The sequence below is a fragment of the Schistocerca serialis genome, chromosome 1 (genome assembly GCF_023864345.2).
Source record: "Schistocerca serialis cubense isolate TAMUIC-IGC-003099 chromosome 1, iqSchSeri2.2, whole genome shotgun sequence".
In the NCBI taxonomy this organism is placed as follows: domain Eukaryota; kingdom Metazoa; phylum Arthropoda; class Insecta; order Orthoptera; family Acrididae; genus Schistocerca; species Schistocerca serialis.
In genome coordinates, this window is record NC_064638.1 from 1,076,917,602 (window position 1) to 1,076,942,687 (window position 25,086).

Here is a 25,086-nt window from a genome sequence, read left to right on the forward strand (position 1 = left end):
GATGTGAGGTGTCCGCCAGTTATGCAAAACACCGTTTTTTCTCAGTACCCAAACATGTTTCAGCACGATTGTGCCATCATCAGTGGGTTTCCGTTTTATTTATTCTGTAATGTGAACATTTTTGTTAAACTATTACAAAATTGTGTGGATGTTTAGTTGAAACAATGGTTCGTTTCTTTTTTTTAATACCTTTACACTTGGTGAGCATGAATTTTTCGGATCATTTTTGTATTATTTACCACAGGTAGCTACTGTTTTTTAAACTAAACATCCACATAATTTTGTAATCATTTAACAAAAATGTTCACATTACAGAACAAATAAAACGGAAACCCACTGATGATGGCACAGTGGTGCTGAAACATATTTGGGTATTAAGGATAAACGGTGTTTTGCATAACTGGTGGACCTCACATCCTACAATTCTCTAGGCATTCTCTCAACTTCAACAAATCTTCCAGGCATGTCAGCTGGCACGGACGCTACAGCCAGAATTACCAACATTGGCCCATTTGCCACATTAACAGACGGCTGATATTTGGCTCTAGGACTTCGCTAGTCATGATGTGCCTGCAGACAAAGCACTTTCTTCTTGCTGCGACTCTCATCCTCTGACCGTGGATATCTCATGGCACGACCACAGTACATTCATATAATGTATAACACTCTAATGTACGACAGCAGAGAACAGCCGTTACATTTAAAGAGCGCTTTGCATGGCTGCTTCAAGAATTTACCACAGTCAATCAAGTATCGCTATTTAGTATACAGTTTTAAGGCAATGCCTCAGTGTTTTTTTAACGTGTGTCTGTAGACGAGTTTCGTTTTCAGTCCCATAGCTTCTGTACCACCACCAGCTTCTTGCGCTTCGCAATTGAAAGATAGCAGCACTGCTGCCAGCTGTCGGATTTCATATTTTGCTGTATGAAGTATACATACACTATGTGATCAAAAGTATCCGGACACCTGGCTGAAATGACCTACAAGTTCGTGGCGCCCTCCATCGGTAGTGCTGGAATTCGATATGGTCTTGGCTCACCCTTAACCTTCATGAAGCTTCCACTCACGCAGGCACACGTTCAAACAGGTGCTGGAAGGTTTCATGGGGAACGGCAGCCCATCCTTCCCGGAGTGCTGTACTGAGGCGAGCCGCGCGGTATTAGCCGAGCGGTCTTGGGCGCTGCAGTCATGGACTGTGCGGCTGGTCCCGGCGGAGGTTCGAGTCCTCCCTCGGGCATGGGTGTGTGTGTTTGTCCTTAGGATAATTTAGGTTAAGTAGTGTGTAAGCTTAGGGACTGATGACCTTAGCAGTTAAGTCCCATAAGATTTCACACACATTTTTGAAGTGAGGCGAGGTATCGATGTCGGTCGGTGAGGCCTGGCATGAAGTCGGCGTTCCAAAACATCCCAAAGGTGTTCTATAGAAATCAGGTCAGCACTCTGTGCAGGCAAGTCCTCTACAGGGATGTTATTGTCGAGTAACCACTCCGCCACAGGCCGTGGATTACAAACATGTTCAAAAATGGATCAAATGGTTCTGAGCACTATGGGACTTAACATCTGAGGTCATCAGCCCCCTTGACTTAGAGCTACTTAAACCTGACTAACCTAAGGACATCACACACATCCATGCCCGAGGCAGGATTCGAACCTGCGACAGTAGCAGCAGCGCAGTTCCGGACTGAAGCGCCTAGAACCGGTCGGCCACAACGGCCGGCTACGAACAGGTACTCGATCGTGCTGAAAGATGCAACTGCCATGGCCGAATTGCTCTTCTACAGTGGGAAGCAAGAAGGTGCTTAAAACGTCAATGTAAGCCTGTTCTGTGATAGTGCCGCACAAAACAACAAGGGGTGCAAACCCCTTCCATGAAAAACACGACCATACTCTAACACCACCGCCTCTGAATTTTACTGTTGGCACTACACACGCTGGCACATGACGTTCACCGGGCATTCCCCATACGCCGCTCGACCATAAAACCCAAGTTTTCTCACCTCCCGCCTAACTGTCATAGTACTTGCAGTGGATTCTGATGCAGTTTGGAATTCCAGTGTGCTTGCCTGGATAGATGTCTGCCTATTACACATTACGACCCTCTTCAACTATCGGCGGTCTCTGTCGGTCAACAGACGAGGTCGACCTGTACGCTTTTGTGATGTACGTGCCCCTTCACGTTTCCACTTCAGTATCACATCGGAAACAGGGGACTTAGGGATGTTTAGGAGTGTGGAAATGTCGCGTGCAGACGCATGACACAAGTGTCACCCAATCTCCTGATCACGTTCGAAGTCCGTGAGTTCCGCGGAGCGCTCCATACTGTTCTCTTACGATGTCTAATGACTACTGAGGTCGCTGATATGGAGTACCTGGCAGTAGATCGCAGCACAATGTGCCTAATTTGCAAAACGTATGTTTTTGGGGGGGTGTGGATACTTTTGATCACATAGTGTAACAGAGAAAATGAAGTTGTTTAGAAGTAGTGTGACTACATTAGTCACCTAAACAAAGACTCATAATGTATTGTCGCGGCTGTCAAGGTTTATTAATGTAGTAGGTCAAGCTTTTCTTGTAAGAAGTGTCATGGCTGTCAAATTTTGTTAATGTAAGAAGTTTCTTCGACGGTATGAAAAGAAAGGATACATGTTTAAGTAATAATGTTAAACACCACACACGGGTATGATGCTGGGAAGACACGATGAGATGGCCAAGAAGTGGGGCAGACAGATGTTATCATATGTAGAAGAGAAAGCAGGACGGGCCGTGCATGGCCACGGCCCTAGAACAACAGAGCTACACTGATGTGTCAAAACATTATGACCCCTTGCTTCATAGCTTGTTTGCCGTTTTTTAAACGAAATACATCACTCATTCTGCGTATCAGGGATCCGACAGTGTGTCTGTAGGTTTCTAAGGTTATAAGGCGTTATATGTGTCTACGTATTGGTCACGCAATTTGCGCAAATAAAGGCCCGCTGATTTGCGTACGTGGGGATGGCGCCCTATAGCAACCCAAATGGGTTCCATAGAATTTTCATCAGGCTAATTTGGTAGCCGAGACATCAACCTATAATGCTGCTCAGATCATTGTAGCACGGTCCTGGCTCCGAGACACGGACAATTATAGTGCTGAAAGATGACATCGCCTTCGGGGAAAACGTCTACCATAAAGGGATGCAGGTGGTTCGCAGCTGTCCGCGTGTCTTCGAGTACCACTACAAGTCTCATGCAAGCGCAGGAGACTGTCTACCATAGTGTAATACTGCGTCCTTGGCGCGCTGCATGTTTCGAGCAGCCTTCACCTCGATGAAGGCATTTGTGGAGACGATCATCGACCTAATGCACCAAAAATCTGATTCATCCGAAGAGCCGACACGTTTCCATTGATCAACGGTCGAATTCCGATGGTCCCGTGCCCACTGAAATCGTAATTGACGATGTCGTTGGGTCAACACGTGAACACGTCGAACTACTCTGCTGCGGAGCTCCGTGTGCAACAATGTACGATGAACGGTGTACTCCGAAACACTTGTGCGTGCACCAGTATTGCGCTCTTTTGGCAGAGATGCCACTGATCGCCATCTGTCCTACTTTACAGAGCAGACAAGCCTCCTAATCCCGTGTTCCCCGAAGAATCTTGGGCGTCCAACCGTTTAGCACTTAGTGGTAGTTTCATTGTCCTTCTATCTCTTTCCGTAGATGCTCCCGGCAGTAGCACGTGAGCATTCGACCAGCTTCGTCATTTTCGATATACTCGTTCATAGGCGCTGTGAAATAATAATGTGCCAATTTGCAACCCATGTCTTCGGTAGTTATTTATCTTGAGGTTGTGAGGTTGTGCCTTTTAGTAAAGAATATGCTCTGTAGAGTTTGTCTCTATAATTAGCAACGAGTAATATATTTCTGTGCATCAGGATGTACAGAGGAACAAGTGCCGTCTTACACTTGTCTCCTAGCAACTAGTTGCGGCAGTCGCAACGAGGGATAACTAGCACTTTTCTGTGTGTCAGAACAGAGGAAGGAACTAGCGCTGCCTCCCAGTCGCCTCTTGTTTCGTCTTAATATTTGACAATCTCCAGAAAGACACACAAGCAGAGCATTCGTCTCTGGTAGTAGAAGGTAGAATTTCGAAACTGAGAGTTGGTGGAAATAAGTAACATATAGAGTGGCAGAGTATAATCGTTGATGTTTAAAAACCCACTGTAAGACACCTCTCCTGGTGTGGTTGCATTATAGAGAAATAAAGTGCTCTTAAATCATACCTTCAAGTGTTTGCGCCCTCATTCACTTCCTATGAAGCCAATAAACTTAGTAGTAGTAGTAGTAGCTTTATTCATCCGTAGATCTCTTTTTACAAGGATATAGGACATGTCAAAGTACTTACAAATTTAGATCAATTTAAAATAAGCTAATTCGTATACACATATATTTACAGTCTTTTACTTAGAGACAATCATTAGATTTACTCCTGGTATACAATACCTTTTTTTGCAAATAACTTATTAAGTAATGTAATGCCACACTGTTCACTCATTTCTCACTATCAGTCATTGCACACACTATACACACATTGTTTCATAACACTTACTGCTGATCTCTGGGCCATTTTCTGTACCGCAACTTCCCATTTGCTATCCTAAAAAAACTGAGTCAGCATCCCTCCATAATGAGTGAGATGTTGAGCACACACACACACACACACACACACACACACACACACACACACAAACACACACACACAGACACACTGCTGATCTCTAGGCCATTTTCTGTACCGCAACTTCCCATTTGCTATCCTAAAAAAACTGAGTCAGCATTCCTCCATAATGAGTGAGATGTTGAGCTTAGAAAGAGAAAGAGGTGTTAGTATTGTGCTATGCATAGCCTGGGGGTAAGTATTTCTAGAAAGGAAAGAAACATAAAGTGACGGTGTTATGTGGAATGTTGGATAGTTTGTAATCATTATTATTATTTATTTGTATAACATTTTTAGCAAATCCCTACTCTGTTTTAGCTAAGTAATCCTTCAATGTATAAAATGTATTGCATAACAGATATTTTTAGCTGGCTTTTTAAATAAGTGTATTTTTGCAATTTCTTTAATCTCTTTTAGTAATTTATTGTACAGTTTTATTCCTTGGTAGAAAATGCTATTTTGAGTTTTATGTTTATTTTTTCTTGGTAAATGTAAGTTGAGTCTATCTCTTGTTGCATGGTCATGGACAGAGCTGTTTGTGCAGTAATTACCAATGTTATTTTTGGTGTGTGCACTGACTGGTAAATGTATTCACATGGAGCAATTAAAATCTCCAGTGTTTTGAAGAGGTCTTTACAATGAGCTCGACTAGTATTTGTGATTATCATTCTTATGGCTCTTTTCTGCAGTTTAAAAATTGTGTTCATATTTTGTGGAATTATTCCCCAAAAAAGAATGCCATAGCTAAGAACTCAGTGTACATATGAATAATATGTAACTAAAAGACACTGCATGTTACACACTGATGATAGGGTTCTAAGGGCATAACATGCTGACATCATTCTGTTTGCATGTACCTTTGTGTGTTCAAAGCATTTCAACTGAGAATCAATATTCAATCCTAGAAATTTTGCATTTGTTACACAGTCTATAGAGGTGCCGTCTACATTTAACTTAACATTGAGAGTTTCATTTGCTTTCCCGGCAAGGAGTTCTCTTGTTTTCTCAGTGACTATAATATTGCTGTCATCAGCGAAGAGAATTTTTTCGCCATGAGTAACACTACTGGGAAAGCATTCATTGATGTGGATCAGGAACAGCATTGGCCCTAATATGCTACCTTGCGGAACTCCTATATTAATGTATTTTGGTTCTGATACGTGTTTTACTAAATGTTTGGATTTATTTGAAGTATGTGTACCCTATCTGTTAGGTATGATCGAAACCAGTCATTAGCTACCCCTCTTATTCCTAATGCTTCTAATTTATTTAATAGAATCTTGTGGTCGACTGTATCAAAGGCCTTAGAAAGATTCAAAAATATGCCTGTGACACACTCATCTTTATCAAGAGCATCAAGTACAACTTTTGTGAATTCTGCTATGGCTGACTCTGTATTTTTGCCACTTCGGAAACCAAACTGTGATTCGCTTAAAAGTTTGTATTTATTCACGTAATTCATTAATCTGTCGTAATTGCTACTCGCCTCTGTTCCACATCGCCTCTGCTGAGTATCCTAGGAGACTTCCCCCTCTCTTGAATGGTCTCCTCATTCACTGCTGTGTAGTGGGGATTTGACCCTAGCTCTCCAATTACGCTACGGAACCAGCATTCCTTGGGGACTGGATGTAGTTGAGGAAACAGCATAATCCTAACACGAAGAAAGCCAGTGAAATGAAATTTTACACTTTTGATTAATGTTATCGCAGCCCAGAACTTTCATAACAGGTTACAACTTGGCACCACACCAAGACTCGAAACTGGACGCCCCAGATGGGGAGGACATTTCCTGCCCATATTCGAATCCCAGTTCGGCAGCTAGCTTTGACCCGTCATAAACGTATTTTCATTAATGCAGCCGCTTTTTATCAACGATTATAAACAATTTTTGTGATATTGACTAATAAAAGATTATTAATAAGAATCCAATAACTTTTATTATATCACCTATTACTTGGTGTTTCTCGTTTCCGATTCCAGATCTTCAGATCATATCGTCCATTACTGATAATGAATGGCATTAGAATGATTGGCATATCATCCATTGCGAAGAAAAACTTTTAAATTTGTTTGAAGGAAAATAATTTGAATTTCATAACAATAAAGATTCTAGTCGCATTCTATTTTTAAAAAAAGTTACAAAGTGTTTTTGCACCTGTATCTCTGTGTCCCATTGCAAGCTACCAATTAGGTGCACTAAACGATCCCTCTGGTAGGAAATGAGATCGAAGTTGAGAATGTGTTTATTTGTAGTACACATCGGTACCCAAAGAAAACATTTTTTTTTTTAATCTTATACTGAGTAAATTTCATTTTGCCGTTTCAAAAATAGCGTAATCTCTGAGGCTACCATTTGAAATCTGTTGATGCCATTTTCTTTTGGGATGATATATGCGGATTTGGATTAATCCTGACAAATATATGGACATCCGAAGAGAGGTAAAGTAATATAAATATTTTAAATAAACTTAGTGGAAATGTACACAATGGACAAAATAAAGCTAAAAGCCCCACCAGATCGAGCCACGAAGAAGTCTACAAAAATACAAATTTTTTTTATTTTATTTGATCGTTACACATTCACCAATAATATTACAGGCGCATCAAGCTCAGACTGGGAAGGAAACTTATAACGCCCATTCAAAGCAAATTTCCTGGCATTGCCTCAAATGATTTGGAAAAATCAGGGAAACCAGTCGACATCCCTAACAGTATGATCTAAAACATGGATTTAAGTCATGGTGATACTATTACCTAGTATAAATATCTGATGCTTTAAAATACGATGGCGACAAGACATGTGCATTTAGTATCAAGGCATCAAAATGCATATTAGTACCACGGGAGTCTTCCTGCAACTGCACGCGTGGCTACTTGTCACCCCATCCCACTTTAAACGTGCTCAATTGGAGATAAATGCAGGTCAAGGAAAACTATTACCATGTCAAAGAGCCTCTTAGGTATGTAAGTCGCCGAAGCACAAGGCGTTCTGGGATACCTCTCCTTAAAGTCGCAGTCGCCGCCACGTGGCAAGACGATGTCACCTTTCATCATGTTCACCTTTAGTGCAGATACTGCGCTTTGTTCAGCAGTAACAGTAGCGAAAGTAGTGACATCACAACATTTACTTGCTCAGGCCCACCGGTTCTCTCTTCCATTTATTCGGAACAAAGCAGTGCGTCCAATATTTTTGGATTGTAGTGTTCACAGAATCTACCTGAAACGAAACGATGCTTATTAACTGCGAATCGGCCTTACTTGTTAGTGGAGGCCATCTCCACGGTCTCGGAATTACGTTGACATTTTTACTACCTCACAAAATGCAACTTAAATATTGCTATCAAAAATGTTCAAATGTGTGTGAAATCTTATGGGACTTAACTGCTAAGGTCATCAGTCCCTAAGCTAATACACAACCTAAATTATCCTAGGGACAAACACACACACACACATGCCCGAGGGAGGACTCGAACCTCCGCCGGGACCAGCCGCATAGTCCATAGTCCTGCGCCCAATACCGCTCGGCTAATCCCGCGCGGCAGCATTGCTATCCTACAGATGTGATACTAACAGAATACAATTATATTGTAACCACGGTCGCACTGACAAGATGTCATATATATAGACCATTATTTGAACCCGAAGTAGAGGGCTATGTCAAAGTGTTTCTCATGACCGACTGTACATAAACACAATAAAATCATTTTCTTTCACCTTCGTTCTAGAGGTCACACAGGACATCCGTAAAAATATTTAGCGCATCTTTCAGTGAGAACTCCACGTGAGTCTCTTGTGTTAAACAACAGAGGATTCACGACCTGACTAATTCCAAAACGAAACCGTTCGCACATTTAAATCTGACAATTTTCGAAGTCTCTCATCGAAACATTTTGTGCCATTTCTACATTTAACAGCAAAGAAACTAATTTAACAACAAATTCTGTAGGGAAACCCATTTCCAGCACACTTCAGGACTGAGTTTTTCTTGCAGATGTGAGTCACCTCCGCATTCAACATATCTATGATTAGGTTCGCCCTAAAAACCAAGTTCTATGATCACCTCAGATAGTGCACATACTTTTCCACACGTACTAGAACGGTGTTGCATGAAGTCGGATTATCGTCGAATCAGAACCCCACCGACAAGATGTCACAGTTTGTTCAAGGATATGTTCTGAGTTCTGGTTCAAGAGACCAGTGATTTCCGATGGCTCGCTACACGGTAATAATGTATGAGGGGCGTTCGATAAGTAATGCAACACACTTTCTCCTAAGCCAAATTCGCTTGAAAAATATGGAATTGCTTGTGAGACGTCGTGGAATATTCCCGCTTTTGCCCCTACTGTTTAATGAAGTTCGATAGGTGACGGGTCTATAGTAGCATTCAAAATGGCGTCTGTAGCGTAGGTTCGTTCCAAGCAGAGAGCTGTAATTAACTTTCTTGTGGAGGAAAACCAGCGCATCGCAGATATTCATAAGGTCTTGCGGTATGTCTACGGAGACCTGGCAGTGAACAAAAACACGTTCAATTGTTGGGTGAGGCGTCTATCATCATCGCAACACGGTCTTGCAAACCCGTTCGATCTCCCGTTTGCCGGCCAGTAGCACGTTGCTGTGCCTCCTGCATTGTTGGAACGTGCGGACACTCTCATTCGAGGTGATCGACCGATCGCGATCGAACACTTTGTTGCACAACTGGACGTCTCTGTTGGTTGTGCTGACACACTCGTCCAGAAATTGGGGGTACTCTAAGCCGTGTACCCGAAGGGTTGCCTGGGGCCCAGCAGAAGACAACAAAGAGCAACGAAGGACCACAGAAGGAGGTAACTGATCCAGCAAGATGTCGACGTCTGACGTCGACCAGTAGAGTGGTACCACAGGCCCTCCCAGGAAGGTGGCGGACGGCCGTCGCATTGAACGGAGATTATGTTGAAAAATAGGGTTTAGTAGCCAAAAGAGTGGGGAATAATATGGTGTAATGCGATCCTGAATAAAACCAATCTGCTGTTGCATTACTTATTGCAAGATCCTCGTAATTATGACACATTCGGTTTGTACCACTGGCACAGTTGTTTCTGTGAAAATACATTAACGACAATGAAAAATGCAGTAATCAAAACGTACAACACGAAACACAGAACAAAGCAACAACCTTAGTGGACGTTGTTGCCGTCGCTGCAGGAACAGACTGGCGCCGCTGTCGCACTCTTCCATTGCATGCTGTGAATACATTCACGACGTCCATCTGTAAAGCTATCCAAATTGAAAACCCGAGACAGAACCAAGCAGTAGTGTGAGTCAATGAAACAAGTTTGTTTCCAAGTAAGAAACACAGCGAATACCGTCGACATTCGCACTGATTTGCAAATACCAGACGATTATTATACAACTGCAGCTGCTCGTAGAGGTCTGGTGTGGGCTATAATTATCGTATGGCAGCAAAACTTGGTAGATATTTCAATGCGTTAATCCGGAAGCGATTTACTATGGAAAAAAGATTAGTTCCAATTTTGGCCACCAGGTCCAAATCTTGATCTGTACAGCACTTCGTCGACCTCTCCTACGCTCATATTGAATAAACTGTATAAGCGACGGTTAATAATATCAACATAATGCCTTTCTCGCTTGTTTGATATTTTCTGTCCACGTCCCGTTCTGATTCCATTACATGTGGGAACATGTCTACGCGTCTTTCTTGCATTAAAAGCGCCAGATTTGCACGTGGTGGCCGAAATTGGAACTGCTTGTTTTCCAGCGTAAATCGGTTCCGCATTAGAATATTTGCCAAGTTTCGCTGATATACGATGATTACAGACCATACTGGACCTCTATGAATCGTTGGACTTTAATTATAACCATCCGATATTTTCAGTACAATACAAATGGTTCAAATGGCTCTAAGCACTATGGGACATAACATCTGAGGTCATCAGTCCCCTAGACTTAGAACTTCTTAAACCTAACTAACCTAAGAACATCACACACATCCATGTCTGAGGCAGGATTCGAACCTGCGATCGTAGCAGCAGCGTGGTTCAGACTGTACTGCCTAGAACAGTTCGGCTGCAACGGCCGGCAGTACAATACAGATACAAAGATCAATCGGAATGTAGTTACTGTGTAACAAGCCACCAGAATGCGCAGAAAATGTCTCTGAACAACTTCCGAAATTTTGTCAGTGGAGCTCAAGTTCATTTTATGTATTGCGTTTCAGTACTGGTTTTGTTTTTAGTTGTTAACGAAATATCCCCACATTCGAGTATCTTTTACATACGGATACCTCAGGGAGCAGTGTCTTCTTCTTGTGTTTTAATTTCATCCCTCATACATTATGGCAGGCAGAGCAAAGCTTAATGGGACATAAGATTCGCATCATCCCCAACTTTATCGTTTAGGTTTCGCTGTGTGTGCCGATAAACAGTCTTTTTCTTCGTATTATTGTTTTTCTCTTAGATTGGTGTGTAAGTTCGTGTTGTTTTTGTTTTGCATGCTGGTATTCCGGTTGCTATAGGTTTGTTCATTGATTGTCATTTTTTTTATTTGTAGTTCACTATTGCTATTTGAGTTTACATATTGTCATTTGGGCGTAGTGAGTGTAGCTGTGTAGTCTAGAAAATGGATGTCAAGTGGACATTTCCGATGTATTGATCTGTTTCAATTCAATAGAGGAATGTGAGCAGCGGAGGCAGCCAGAAATATTTGCACCGTGTATGGAGATAATGCCATTGGACACAGCACGGCAAGAAAATGGTGCTTTCGTTGTAAGGAGGATCGTTTTGACATCAGTGACCCTCCACGTTCAGGAAGACCTTCGGTGTCTGATAAAGATCGTTTAAACTTATTAATCCACAATTATCCATGTCCGTTTACTCGAGGACTGGCAAATGTGATGAGCTGTGATAATTCCATCATGGTGCTACATTTGCATGCAGTGGGAGGTTTCAAAAATAGTGTTGTGAAGTATCGTATGCTCTATGCTCTAAGCCAAAATCACAGATCACAAAATCACATCCGGCCGTTGTGACAGAGCGGTTCTAGACGCTTCAGTCCGGAACCGCGCCGCTGCTACGGTCGCAAGATCGAATCCCGCCTCGGGTACGGATGTGTGTGATGTCCTTACGTTAGTTAGGTTTCAGTAGTTCTGAGTCTAGGGGACTGATGACCTCAGGTGTTAAGTCCCATAGTGCTTAGAGACATTTGAACCATTTGCACAAAATCACAAATATGTGCATCCCTGATTGCCCCATCACCAGTTGGGTCGTGAACAACACTGACGAAAGTTATCCTGTATTGTTACTGACGGCGACAAATCATGTCTTTATGCTTATGTAAGGAAAAGAAAGGAATGGTTGAACCCAAACAAAGCAGCAACGCCCTGTACAAAGACCTGTGTACATCCACAAAACATAATGTTATGCATCTGGCTGAATAGCGACGGTGTGCTGTACTACGAATTTCTTCCAAAGAGGTGTGACTATCACTGTTGACATTCATTGTCAACAACTGAGGCGTCTTGCAGACGCAGTCCAACAACATCGAACAGGAAGACTGAGTAAAGTAATGCTACTCCACGATAGCGCTCGCCCGCATTCTGCTAGACTGACAAAGAACACTATTCACGAGTTGGTTTGGGAAGTCATTCCGCTCTCACGTTGTTCACCAGACCTTGCTGTCTCAGATTTTCACCTTTTCCGCTCCCTATCGAACAGCCTTCAAGGAACTTCATTTCCAGATGAAAATATGCTTCGAATATGGATCGACGTGTTCTTCGCCTCAATAGCACATGATTTCTACAGTTCCGGGATCGAAAAATTACTGCAGACTATTGTAAGTAGTGAAGGAGAATGTATTATTGATAACTAAAGTCTCTTATGTGTATATGATGTGCTTATTAAACTTTAGGAGAAACCGCTACGAATTTATGCACATATGAGGTACTCTACACTTATTAATACGTGGACATCTTCAAGGGTGATGTCATTGAGAATCCTGTTTGATGGTCAGAATTTGACTTGTTTTTCTTTTGTGGATCAATAGATAAAAATTGCCTTGCCATTCACGTCATGGTTTCTGATTTCCATAACTCATTCCCAATCTCACAGATAGCATCACCACGTAATTCTACAGATGATCAAAATATCCTTATCTATCTCTTCCATAGTCCGTTTAGCTGCATGCTGTCCAGCTATGATATTTTTCCCTTTTACATGTACGAGTTCTGAATCTGTCTCTACTTCAGAGATGATTACGTAATCGAAAGTAACAGGGCACCACCTGAGGAAGGAGTAGCTTTCACAGAGACACTGACTATCACGTTGAAGCTGAAACGTCCCCTTAGAAAAATTTATGAATGATTGTGCTGATAAATCCCTTTCGTTATTTGATTTTCAAACAGCTGAGCAGAACTGAACGTACTCAGACATTTCGCTCTTTACTTATTCTGATCAACACTAAACTGACACACAATATTTTTAGCGCAACGCAATCTGAATTTCAAAAATCCCTACAAAAGAATGGCCCTGACTAACAATAACCTATACCTTTCATGAATCACTTACCTCACAAAATCTTCGTTACTCGAACTACTGCAATACAGCGAGCGCCAATACTGTCAGCTAAATAAAAGATTCTAACTACTGAAGGCATGGTTAGCAAATGAAAGATTTTGATAGAGAACAAACAATGTACACTCCTGGAAATGGAAAAAAGAACACATTGACACCGGTGTGTCAGACCCACCATACTTGCTCCGGACACTGCGAGAGGGCTGTACAAGCAATGATCACATGCACGGCACAGCGGACACACCAGGAACCGCGGTGTTGGCCGTCGAATGGCGCTAGCTGCGCAGCATTTGTGCACCGCCGCCGTCAGTGTCAGCCAGTTTGCCGTCGCATACGGAGCTCCATCGCAGTCTTTAACACTGGTAGCATGCCGCGACAGCGTGGACGTGAACCGTATGTGCAGTTGACGGACTTTGAGCGAGGGCGTATAGTGGGCATGCGGGAGGCCGGGTGAACGTACCGCCGAATTGCTCAACACGTGGGGCGTGAGGTCTCCACAGTACATCGATGTTGTCGCCAGTGGTCGGCGGAAGGTGCACGTGCCCGTCGACCTGGGACCGGACCGCAGCGACGCACGGATGCACGCCAAGACCGTAGGATCCTACGCAGTGCCGTAGGGGACCGCACCGCCACTTCCCAGCAAATTAGGGACACTGTTGCTCCTGGGGTATCGGCGAGGACCATTCGCAACCGCCTCCATGAAGCTGGGCTACGGTCCCGCACACCGTTAGGCCGTCTTCCGCTCACGCCCCAACATCGTGCAGCCCGCCTCCAGTGGTGTCGCGACAGGTGTGAATGGAGGGACGAATGGAGACGTGTCGTCTTCAGCGATGAGAGTCGCTTCTGCCTTGGTGCCAATGATGGTCGTATGCGTGTTTGGCGCCGTGCAGGTGAGCGCCACAATCAGGACCGCATACGACCGAGGCACACAGGGCCAACACCCGGCATCATGGTGTGGGGAGCGATCTCCTACACTGGCTGTACACCACTGGTGATCGTCGAGGGGACACTGAATAGTGCACGGTACATCCAAACCGTCATCGAACCCATCGTTCTACCATTCCTAGACCGGCAAGGGAACTTGCTGTTCCAACAGGACAATGCACGTCTGCATGTATCCCGTGCCACCCAACGTGCTCTAGAAGGTGTAACTCAACTACCCTGGCCAGCAAGATCTCCGGATCTGTCCCCCATTGAGCATGTTTGGGACTGGATGAAGCGTCGTCTCACGCGGTCTGCACGTCCAGCACGAACGTTGGTCCAACTGAGGCGCCAGGTGGAAATGGCATGGCAAGCCGTTCCACAGGACTACATCCAGCATCTCTACGATCGTCTCCATGGGAGAATAGCAGCCTGCATTGCTGCGAAAGGTGGATATACACTGTACTAGTGCCGACATTGTGCATGCTCTGTTGCCTGTGTCTATGTGCCTGTTGTTCTGTCAGTGTGATCATGTGATGTATCTGACCCCAGGAATGTGTCAATAAAGTTTCCCCTTCCTGAGACAATGAATTCACGGTGTTCTTATTTCAATTTCCAGGAGTGTATTTACCTCAATAGTGTTCATATATATATATATGACATCCAGTCTTACAAATTTACTCTCTCTGATGGACACTCGTCCAGATCATCCGCTCTCAAAACTCCTCCATCTCACTCCCCACATCCACCATTGCTGGCGGCTCACCTCGAACTGCGCACCGCTACGCGCTGTTAACAGCCAACTGCCCAACACTACAATAGCAAATTCCAACAATGCAAACCAGCCACAGACTGCACACAACACAGTCAGTGATTTTCATATAGAGCGCTACATGGCGTTTCTAACATAAAAACCTAAACAGCCTACTTACAAAGCTACAAACTGCGCAGCACAAGAGACCAGAATAGACCGCTGCATAGAGTTAACGGACTTCCAGGTGATGACTGAGCACGATTCCTACAACTGAGCAGTGCAACAGGTACCAGCTTTACTAAATACTCCCAGTCTACTGTTTCCAGATATGTGGAGGACTAGTTTCTAAACGCGCATAACCCAACCGCATCATTTAACATTCCCCGTAATAAGAACTGTTGCGCTGCTACAGGTTCCAGCGACGTTGCTTCTGGAACGTGGTAAAACACCGTGAGCTACGAGCTGGACAAAGTTTTCCGACCAGCGACTCTTCGAGTGGTCTGTTCAGCTGACAGTCTCCCGTGCCAGAAGTCGTGGCAAGCTGCCAGCAGACCTATACGTGTCACTGCTTTCGAACATTTCAGACGCCACAGCTCGCCCGTAGACATGTGCCAATGCACTCTGCGTCGTTTGAGTTCTGTAAATACGTTGCAGGTGGTTCTTTCATCTAGGTACCTCATACGGTACTTCTACTCAACGGCAACATTTGTGTGCTGCAAGCTAGCCTGTGGTGTATGACCGAGTGCGCCCGCAAATCATTTCATTTGCCATTCATGTGGTTTTTTTTTTCCGCGGTCTGTCTAGCGTTTACCGATCGCACCCATGATGGCCATTTGCTCACTCTCGATTTGACACTTCTATTTCTATGAGTGAATTCTCTCTCTGTGACATTTCAACTTTGTGTCTACAAGGTAAAGTCGTATCCGAATCCTGTTCGTGTACTGCATACTCTCTGCTTTCGTATTTCTCTTCAGGTGTACATCTACTTTACCCTACAAGGTTGCGACGTTCACAGCCTCTCTTACATCCAAACCGGCAATCTTTAACATTGGAAGAGTCGTATCTGTGTGCGGCCAGACGACATGCGGGAGATGTTTACGCGGCCTTGTTGCGGTGATGACAGACGCCTCGGCCAACGGCTCGCCGTGCTTTTTTTCTCTGTCAGATCTCCGTAGACCTTCTGCAAGCGCCTATGAGTATTTGCGATGCTTTGGTTTTCCACCAAAAAGAAATCAATGACAGCTGTCTGCTTCGTTACAGGCGCCATTTTGAAGATTACGTATAGCGCCATCACCTGTCGAATTTCATGATGCTATATGGGCTGAATATTCCACGATGTCCTACAGCAAATTCTGCATTTTTTCAACTGAAATTGGTAGAGAAAACAGTGTGTTGCTTTACTAATTGAACGCCCCTCGTACAAGCACATAAGCATCCAAGTCTAGCTAAAGTGACTTGAATTTCTTTCTGTTTTGTATTACCGCCGAGGCACATCCAGCAACAGTGATTCAGCGGTAGTGAACAAGTTTACACCTTACCTATGGTTGAGAAATTTTCCTACACTTATAAGAGCGAGTAGGTGAGGGAAAGTTTTCGTGAATATTGTGACATTTCTTTCCCGCTAATCTACTCGTTCGTCAAGGCTTGCCTGAATATTGAGCGATTGTATCATAAATGAGGCACAAACTTGTCACTGGACTAAAGGCTTGTCACGTAAAATCCACAGTTTGACTTTTCGGGGCATCCAATGGCTGTTAATCTGTTTCTCGGATCCTTCCAGGTTTGATTCATCTCCCAATGTCGCAAGCTGGTAGTGTCCTGCAGCGTTGCAGTACCAGATACACAAACACAGCCTCGGTTTCTCTCTATAGTATTGTGCGACTCATCCGTGAAGTGATGTATTGGTGGTGAATTACGTACTTCTCAGAATATCGTAACACCACTTACGTGACATGGCGTACATAACCGCCGTTAAAAGGCTGTTGCTGTTGGGAACGAGTTTATAGCATTTCGACATATTTTACCGTGCTTTAGTTTCAGTATCGTGTAAACCCTTACAGATATGAGAAACTATATATAGTTAATAAAACTATTTTTAAAAAAGTGTCTTGAAAGTCATTGAAGTTCAGGTATCACTCTCCTGTATTTAGCATTTTCTTCTCATAACAAGATTACAAAAAAGTTACTACTTCCTTTAGCTCCTCTCCAAAAATGTGAACATAATTTTTATAAACGTCGTATGACTAGGGGGTAGACCATTCTCCGGGTGCAAGTCTTTCGATTTGACGCCGCTTTGGCGACTTGCGCGTCGATGGGGATGAGATGAGGATGATTAGGACAACTCAACACCCAGTCGGTGAGCGGAGAAAATCTTCGACCCAACTGGGAATGGAACCCGTGCCCTTAAAGTTGACATTCTGTCGCACTGAACAATCAGCTACTGGGGCCAGACATTATTTTTTTTTATGATACTTGGTGAAACAGCATTTATTGCAAGGTTGCTTAGCTTTTCTTTTCTACTGTACAGTGCAGTGTTCCAAATTTCCTACTTTAAACAGTGTTAGGGAATTATAGAATGTTATTGTGATTCAGGTAACTAATATCTACACCTTTCACCTCACTCATTAATCTCCCCCACCTCTCCTCTCTGTTTCCATTTCCTCCTCCCCCTCACGCTGTCCATCCTTTCCTATATCCATTTCAACCTCTCCCTAGCGTGATCATCAGCACATGTAGCCACTACAACACAGTTCAATAATTCAGGCTGATACAGCTCCTACAACATACCTGTCATGCAGGGCACCCTACATGTTGGGACCCAGAGAACCGTTTATTGTCCCTGACATGTAGACTGCCCCAAAGCAGGTTGATTTGGTACGCTGACACTGTTCCCAGACAACATACCTGTCATGTGGGTAGCCTATGCACCAGGTAAAACACGTTTTTGCCCATATCTCTGCTTCTATTGGATCTAGGAGGTTATGAGCTGCACAGTGTTGATACTCATGAAGCCTGCTGTTTGTGTGTCAAATTTGCGTTACGCAATACGGAGAGGTTTATTATCGAAATTACGAGAGAGCACATTCCGGGAAGAGATGGGCAACACATTACTACCGCCCACATATATCTCGCGTAATGATCACAACGAAAAGATCCGAGAAATTAGAGCAAATACGGAGACTTACAAGCAGTCGTTCTTCCCACGCACAATTCGTGAATGGAACAGGGAAGGGGGGATCAGATAGTGGTACAATAAGTACCCTCCGCCACACACCGTAAGGTGGCTCGCGGAGTATAGATGTAGATGTAGATGTAGAAATCTATCCAGGAGTTTGGGAGGAGATCCCAGACATACAGGAGTACATACACTCTGTTTCAGCTCCATAGCAGATGTAGGTTATATATCAATTTTTGCGACTGTAACAAAAAACTTATTTAAACCATACTCCTTTTGATTTATTTCAAAGCATTTTCAGTAGTCAATGTAGTAACATTGCGATTTTTCTTACAGTTCCTTTTAACAAGATAGTAAACAAATCTTATGTTCTAAATTACTACTATTAAACAGTATGAAATAACGATTACTGCTCATGATACTTTTATTTCTCTTTGTATTTCTGAAGTTCTTCTACGCATAGGTGTTCCATTTTAGTACAATGACATGGAAAATATTTTCGTTTTGGGATGAGGAGTTCCGCCTTATGCGGTGTCTTGCATAAGGCGAAACTCCTCATCCCATTTTCTTAGCAAGCACGGAGACAACAAGAAGAACTGCACCACAAGATGATTATTTTCGTTTTCTTGTTGCGTAGATTCATTTGCACCTCATGTACTTTGCTTTGATGTTACGGGCTATGATCGTCTTTTGTTTTTATGGTTGTGTTTTGTTTTTATGGTTGTGGAAGTGTCTGCTATTCTTCTGTCTCTTTGTGTATGTGTGTGTGTGTGTGTGTGTGTGTGTGTGTGTAAAAGTGGAGATGATATGTATAAACTTCTGTGTGCGCAAATTATTATTTCGTTAGATCTACTTTACTGTGGTACTGTTGTGTATGATGAAGAGTGGGTAAGTTGCCTGGTTTATGTGGTACTATTTTTGTAGCAGCTAAATGGGGTGCCATTTGTCTACTACTAGCGACCCGCCCTGGCTCTGTGTAGTTACCACTAAAGGGTACACAAACATTCAGCATTAATTGCGCAATAAAATTGCGAGACCAAGAACGGCACAATATTATTAAGCAATATTTACGCCCGGGACGCGTCAGTTCAAACTCTGCCTTCGTAACGAACATGTCGGTGACCGACGACTTGGAACTCACCTGTATCGGGAGTGAGTGGCTTACTTTGCAAAACATAAGCATACATTATGCAGAACGGACGAAATAAGTCCGTATGGCTTCCAGTACACATTTCAATGGACCAGCTGCTCATTTATTGAAGCATAGATTCGTAAACCACAACAGCAATAACTGATCACAAATTCAACAAGTGAATTATGTAATTTATCGTGTACACGCGCCGTTTTCTATGTGTTTCACTGCGGCAACAGCTGCTCATTTGTATCTTGCTTACACGATACTACCGCCGTGTCTATATAAATGCATATGACTTTTGTAACCTGAGTGTATTGCGCAGTACTCAGCATTGCGCAATAAATATTGAGGGTGTGAGGACACCTGGAAGACTCTTCTGGCTTGGTAGTAATACAGGATGTCCCAAAAAAGAATGACCCGATTTTAACTTGTAATAACATTGAGACAAATGTCACTAGGTAACTGAAACAGCGCTGGATGTAATCGGCATGGTCTAGAGTTTCAGAAAAAATCCGCTAGGTGTCACTACGAGCGCTGACCTGGAGCGTGCAGCCAGTCTCGCGCAATATGGCGTCCGCGCAATAGAAGGTGTATTGTGTTATTGAAGTTAGTCGTACTCAATCAGTGATCGCAGTTCAGCGGGCGTTTCATATTCGATTTCGTGCTGAACGTTCCTCCCTTACCTCGTGACATTGATGAGCTAAAAACCAGAAATCCGCTGCTGTAGCTTAGTGACAGAGAATACCTTATGCCGCGCGGGGTTAGCCTAGCGGTCTAGGACGCTGCAGTCATGGACTGTGCGGCTGGTCCCAGCCGGCACGGTAGCTCAGCGTGTTCGGTCAGAGGGCCGCTCGCCCTCTGTAATAAAAAATTGAGTAAAGGAATCAACGATCAACTTGAACGGATGTCTTGTGACGTCCACCCCGACCAAACGCAACGAACAATAACGAAAAAAATGAAAAAAAAAGATGGTTAGAGCATCTGCCATGTAAGCAGGAGATCCCGGGTCGAGTCCCGATAGGGGCACACATTTAAAGCCGGCACGGTAGCTCAGCGTGTTCGGTCGGAGAGTTAGCTGCCCTCTGTAATAAGAAAACTGAGTTAATCGATCAACAACGAACTTCAACGGATGTCTTACGACGTCCGCCCCTAGCAAATGCAACGAACAAAAGCGAACAAAATGAGATTTAAAAAAAAAAAAAAAAGCGGTCTAAGGCGCTGCAGTCATGGACTGTGCGGCTGGTCCCGGCGGAGGTTCGAGTCCTCCCTCGGGCATGGGTGTGTGTGTGTGTCCCTAGGATAATTTAGATTAAGTAGTGTGTAAGCTTAGGGACTGATGACCTTAGCAGTTAAGTCCCATAAGATTTCACACACATTTTTTATTTTTGAGACCTTACGCTCAATTTGGGATGAATTCAGCTGTCGGCTAGATATCGTCCGTGCAGCCAATGGAGAACATATTGATCATTTATGATGAATTTTTATAAACTTCTGTCTTTTCTGAGTAATTCAGTATGCAGTTTGTTGGTGTTAAGCCCTTCTTCCTAATAAATAATTCTATTTAGAATCGAGTCATTCTTTTGGGGACACCCTATAAATTATGTACGCAAATCATTCTTGTGAATCAATCTGTCTATTAAAGGAAACTATATCAAAACCCTTGGAGCAGCTCCTGAGATTAGCCCTGAGATAGGTTTCAGACAGAAAAACGCGGCGGGGGAATTTCATTCGTAATGTCTGAAATGTTTCATTAGTATAGTGATGTTTGGTTGCTAATGTTTATTTGATCATTTACTGTGGATTTATTTTCTGTGACTACCTTTTGACTTTGAAAGTTTTCTTGTAACGTTAGGAGATACATCGTAAAATTAGAGAGGTGCAATTCTGACGCTACCGGTCATGTACTAGCGTCCCCAAAATAGCATTTAGGGACAAAAGAGTGAGCGTGCGCACTCGTGTTGCAGGTCAGAAGTTCGCCATACTGGAGGAAAAGGCGGTGATCTCTACGGTGCTGCGGCGCTATCGCGTGGAAGCGGTGGACCGCCGCGAAGACCTGACTCTGCTGGGCGAACTCATCCTGCGGCCCAAGGACGGTCTGCGCCTGCGCATCGAACGCCGCCTCTGACGCGTGGCCGACGCCCGGCTCACCTGTATCGATTGGCCGGGTCGACGGTCACACGCAGCGACTGACACTCCATCGCCCACGTCAGACACACCGCCGCTGCACGGCCCCCCTAGCTAGGTAGCCTCGTTCTAGGCCACTCGCAAATGTACGCGAATCCCGGCTTGTCTGAAACAATTTAAATCGACTAATTTCTTCGTGTACGGTTACAATGCAAACATAATCAACGAAATCTCTCAGAAGAAGCTGAAAGCCAAACAGTTGATAAACAACATCGAAATAACGCTAGATAGACAAGTAGAAGAAGAATAGCAAAATTACGCTGTCATACCGTACATCGGAACGATCTCAGATAAAGTAGCGCGTATGTTTTTCAAGAAAATCGTTCATATTAGTTTTCGTACCGAAAACACGTCGAGTGACGATATACGTCACAAAACGCAGAAAGCGCCTCCTTTCAATCAATCCAGAATTTACCATATAAATTGGTGAGATTGTGATAAATTTTACTGGCCAAACGCGGAGGAATTTTAGGTTTAAAGAACACGTCTAGTATGCATTTGAGAGAAAGTAGACACTCCGCATTAGATATAAACGAAGCATTAAACATTTTACACACAACAGATAAGCGAAAAACACGGATACCTTGGAAGAGATCGAAATATATGATCACCATATAAAGCAACCGATACAATCGTTAAATGAGCAGATAGACTTGCGTAGTATAAGTTTTTAGGCAATTTTCATCGTATTTTACGATTTATTGAATTAGGTAACAGGAGTGATCTAATAGTCATGAAATCTGGTTGGTGGATGCACAGCAGTAACGTATCTGTGCGTAGAAGTGGGTCTGTAATTTTACTGATGACGGAAATTATTAATTTTAACACATTTTTTTTAGAAATACGAACACTTGAGACCACTTTAGTGGAAACTATTGCCAGAACGACGCTTATTTTCGTACAGCAATAACGTATGTGAATAATTTTATAAGTTCACAGATAGATGTGACTAGGACTATAATAAATGTAGGGACTGTTTTACTACAGTAGCACAGGAGAGTGCTGTTGCGCCGCTTTGTGATTTGTGAAATGACGACAAGACATAGGTTATTTTCAGCAATGGGCATTTTTAAAATGATGTAATAAGACCACTTAGCATCATTTCAACAATAATGGAAGTTTAATTATGCCTATAGTGATTAAAACTATTATCGAAGTCCATCATGTAAGAAGTTTATTAAGAATTAACGACATGTACATAAGACCATGATCACAAGACCGCAGTCCCTCTGGCGATAACTGCAAAATGACAGTTCTTAGCATGCTCTTCAGTTCATACATGTTTCACACGATTTGTAACGCTTATGTGTATGCATGAAGGCAGAAAAGTACTCGATATGCTGGTAAACGAAACTTTAAGGGCTAGGAAACTACGTGTTAGTAAGGTTTCTGCGTACGTGACATATTTGTAACATTCGACATGTGTCTATGCCAAAATAACACGAAACAAACATTTTTGAACATGATACATGCATTACCAATATCATGTAAGTAAACAACAATTGTAATGCACAAGTGTAATGTTATCCACTGACATGTCTTACCTATTTACTGTACTTCTCGTATTATTTGCCGACATTTGATAATGGGCTAAGGCCGTAACAGGCCAGTAATGTAATTTACATGCATGATGCAGTAAAGGAAAAATCTGATCAGCCTACGATGGTCAAAGTGGTTGCATTATTCAGATTAATTTACATCGATTCTGCTAAGTGGTTTATGACAAAATGTTAAAGTACATGACTGTACGATGAAATCTTAAAAGACAGGATGAAAATCGGTCAGTTTCGTTCATATCTTCCATGTTTTCGGCTGTCGGAATCTGTGAGCACACCAATTTTCACTATAAAGTTTATTTCAGTCAACGTTCCGGGATTTATTTAGTGGCTACATCATTTTTGACTGTACAATAATTCTCGGTAGAATTATCTAGCCGCTAAATACATTTGCGAGCATTGACTGAAACACACCCCATAGTGGTCGTTCCATATAACGATTTACTGAACCAAGAGTTTTGAGACGGTGGCAGACAACAGTTAACATTTTGTGCAAGCACGATCTTCAGAGAATCGTTTACGAAGAGCACGCGACATTTCTCTTCCGATTTCTTTAGATTTTAATGTCGTCTGCGAGACAAGTGGCCATCATTTTGTTGTGTAGGAGATGATATATCGCACACCAGACATTGTGTAAGCACTGCATTAGCGTAACGTTATAAAGGACCTGTATAACCGTATGCCATTAGTTTTAAGCCTGGAACTATAACCAGTGAAATGAATCTTTACACCGAAGAAAACGTGACTGGTTACTGCAATTAAAGCTTTTCCGTGGTTTGGGTCAAATTATGGAAGATACCTCAACTTCAGTTTAATGAAGTGATGAACAGTATTATTTATTACATATTATGCCAGAATTAGGTTATTTGGCTCCTATGTACCAGAACTGAAAAACTAGAAGACATTTTCTAGTATTTTATGCGTTCAAATGCTTTGTTCTTTTATTTTATCATTACACTTGGATCACAGTTCCTTGGCATTTAGAGTGTAATAATAGCTTATATTTCCATCATCTCGGACTGCAACTAACAATTCCAACAATGAATTAAGGTAGTGAATTAAATGAGACTACTGACAGTGCTGTTGCAGAAGCGTGAGTCCCTCTGGATACAACAAATGGAAATAATGTGACAAGAAAGTTTATAATACACGGGCTACGGTCCGTTTGATTCCCGGTTTGGAATATCCATCAGAAAAACTCAGAAGTCCAGATGCTTCCATTGAAGAAAAAATTCAGCAAATTTATCCATGTAGTTTACCAGACTAGCAGTGAGCAGTGTCTGGAAATAGTAAGAGAAAAAAATATATATTGAACCCCGCTTTGGTTTCAGAAAATTTTAAAATTATCAATAAAAGCATCAAATGACAAATTCTCATGTCCAATAGACTTTATTAGTCAGTCAAAGCACCCACTACCTCCTTTGCCGCATACCTGCAGTTCAGAGTACGAAATCTAGGCTTCAACTGGCTTGGACGAAGTGTACAGATGTTCATTTAAAATAGTCCTTATCATGCAACTATTAAGAAATTAAATTAAATATTGGAATCATGAAAGCATGTGAATTATTTCCCGAGTTAAATAATGATCAATAGATAATTCAGTACTACTTAGAAACTGAATAAAATATTTACTTTACACTTCGTGGAAGTCACGGAATGATTCTGGCAAAGGCTATTGCTACATCCGTACATTTCAGTCAGGTATTTCTAATGTCCTAGCTCAAATTGTGCTCCAGTTAATAGGAACAATTCTTACTCGGCCAGTGACAACTTCAGGCAAACTGCTTTTCGGAAATGCTGCGAGCAACACGTCCCTCAACCTTCTTTAACTGCAGGAGTTGGGCATTCTTAATAATCATGTTGGCAGCGGCAGAGGGACAGGACAATGGCGAATAAACTTTATCACGTTATATGCGTATTTTTTACGCATCTGCTCCACCCGCTTTGTTGTATTGTATGTGAATCTAATGCAAATTCTGGAAAATGTTGTACAGGCGTTAAGACACGCACATACGGATCTTATTTAAATATTATTGTACTGATATAAAGAGTGAGTTTTATGTTATGCTCATTGTTAAAAAATTATTTATATTGTATATTG

At 42.7% G+C, this 25,086-nt stretch overlaps 1 protein-coding gene across 1 annotated transcript in view; it reads left to right on the forward strand.

Moving 5' to 3' along the window:
• LOC126455500 (cytochrome P450 4c3) overlaps positions 1 to 21,370 on the forward strand; it is a 295,097-nt gene extending 273,727 nt beyond the window's left edge. The window contains exon 14 of the mRNA XM_050091254.1: positions 21,210 to 21,370. Coding sequence (XP_049947211.1) covers positions 21,210 to 21,370 — 161 coding nt within the window. The remainder of the gene's footprint in view (positions 1 to 21,209) is intronic.
• Positions 21,371 to 25,086: the final 3,716 nt, after the last annotated feature.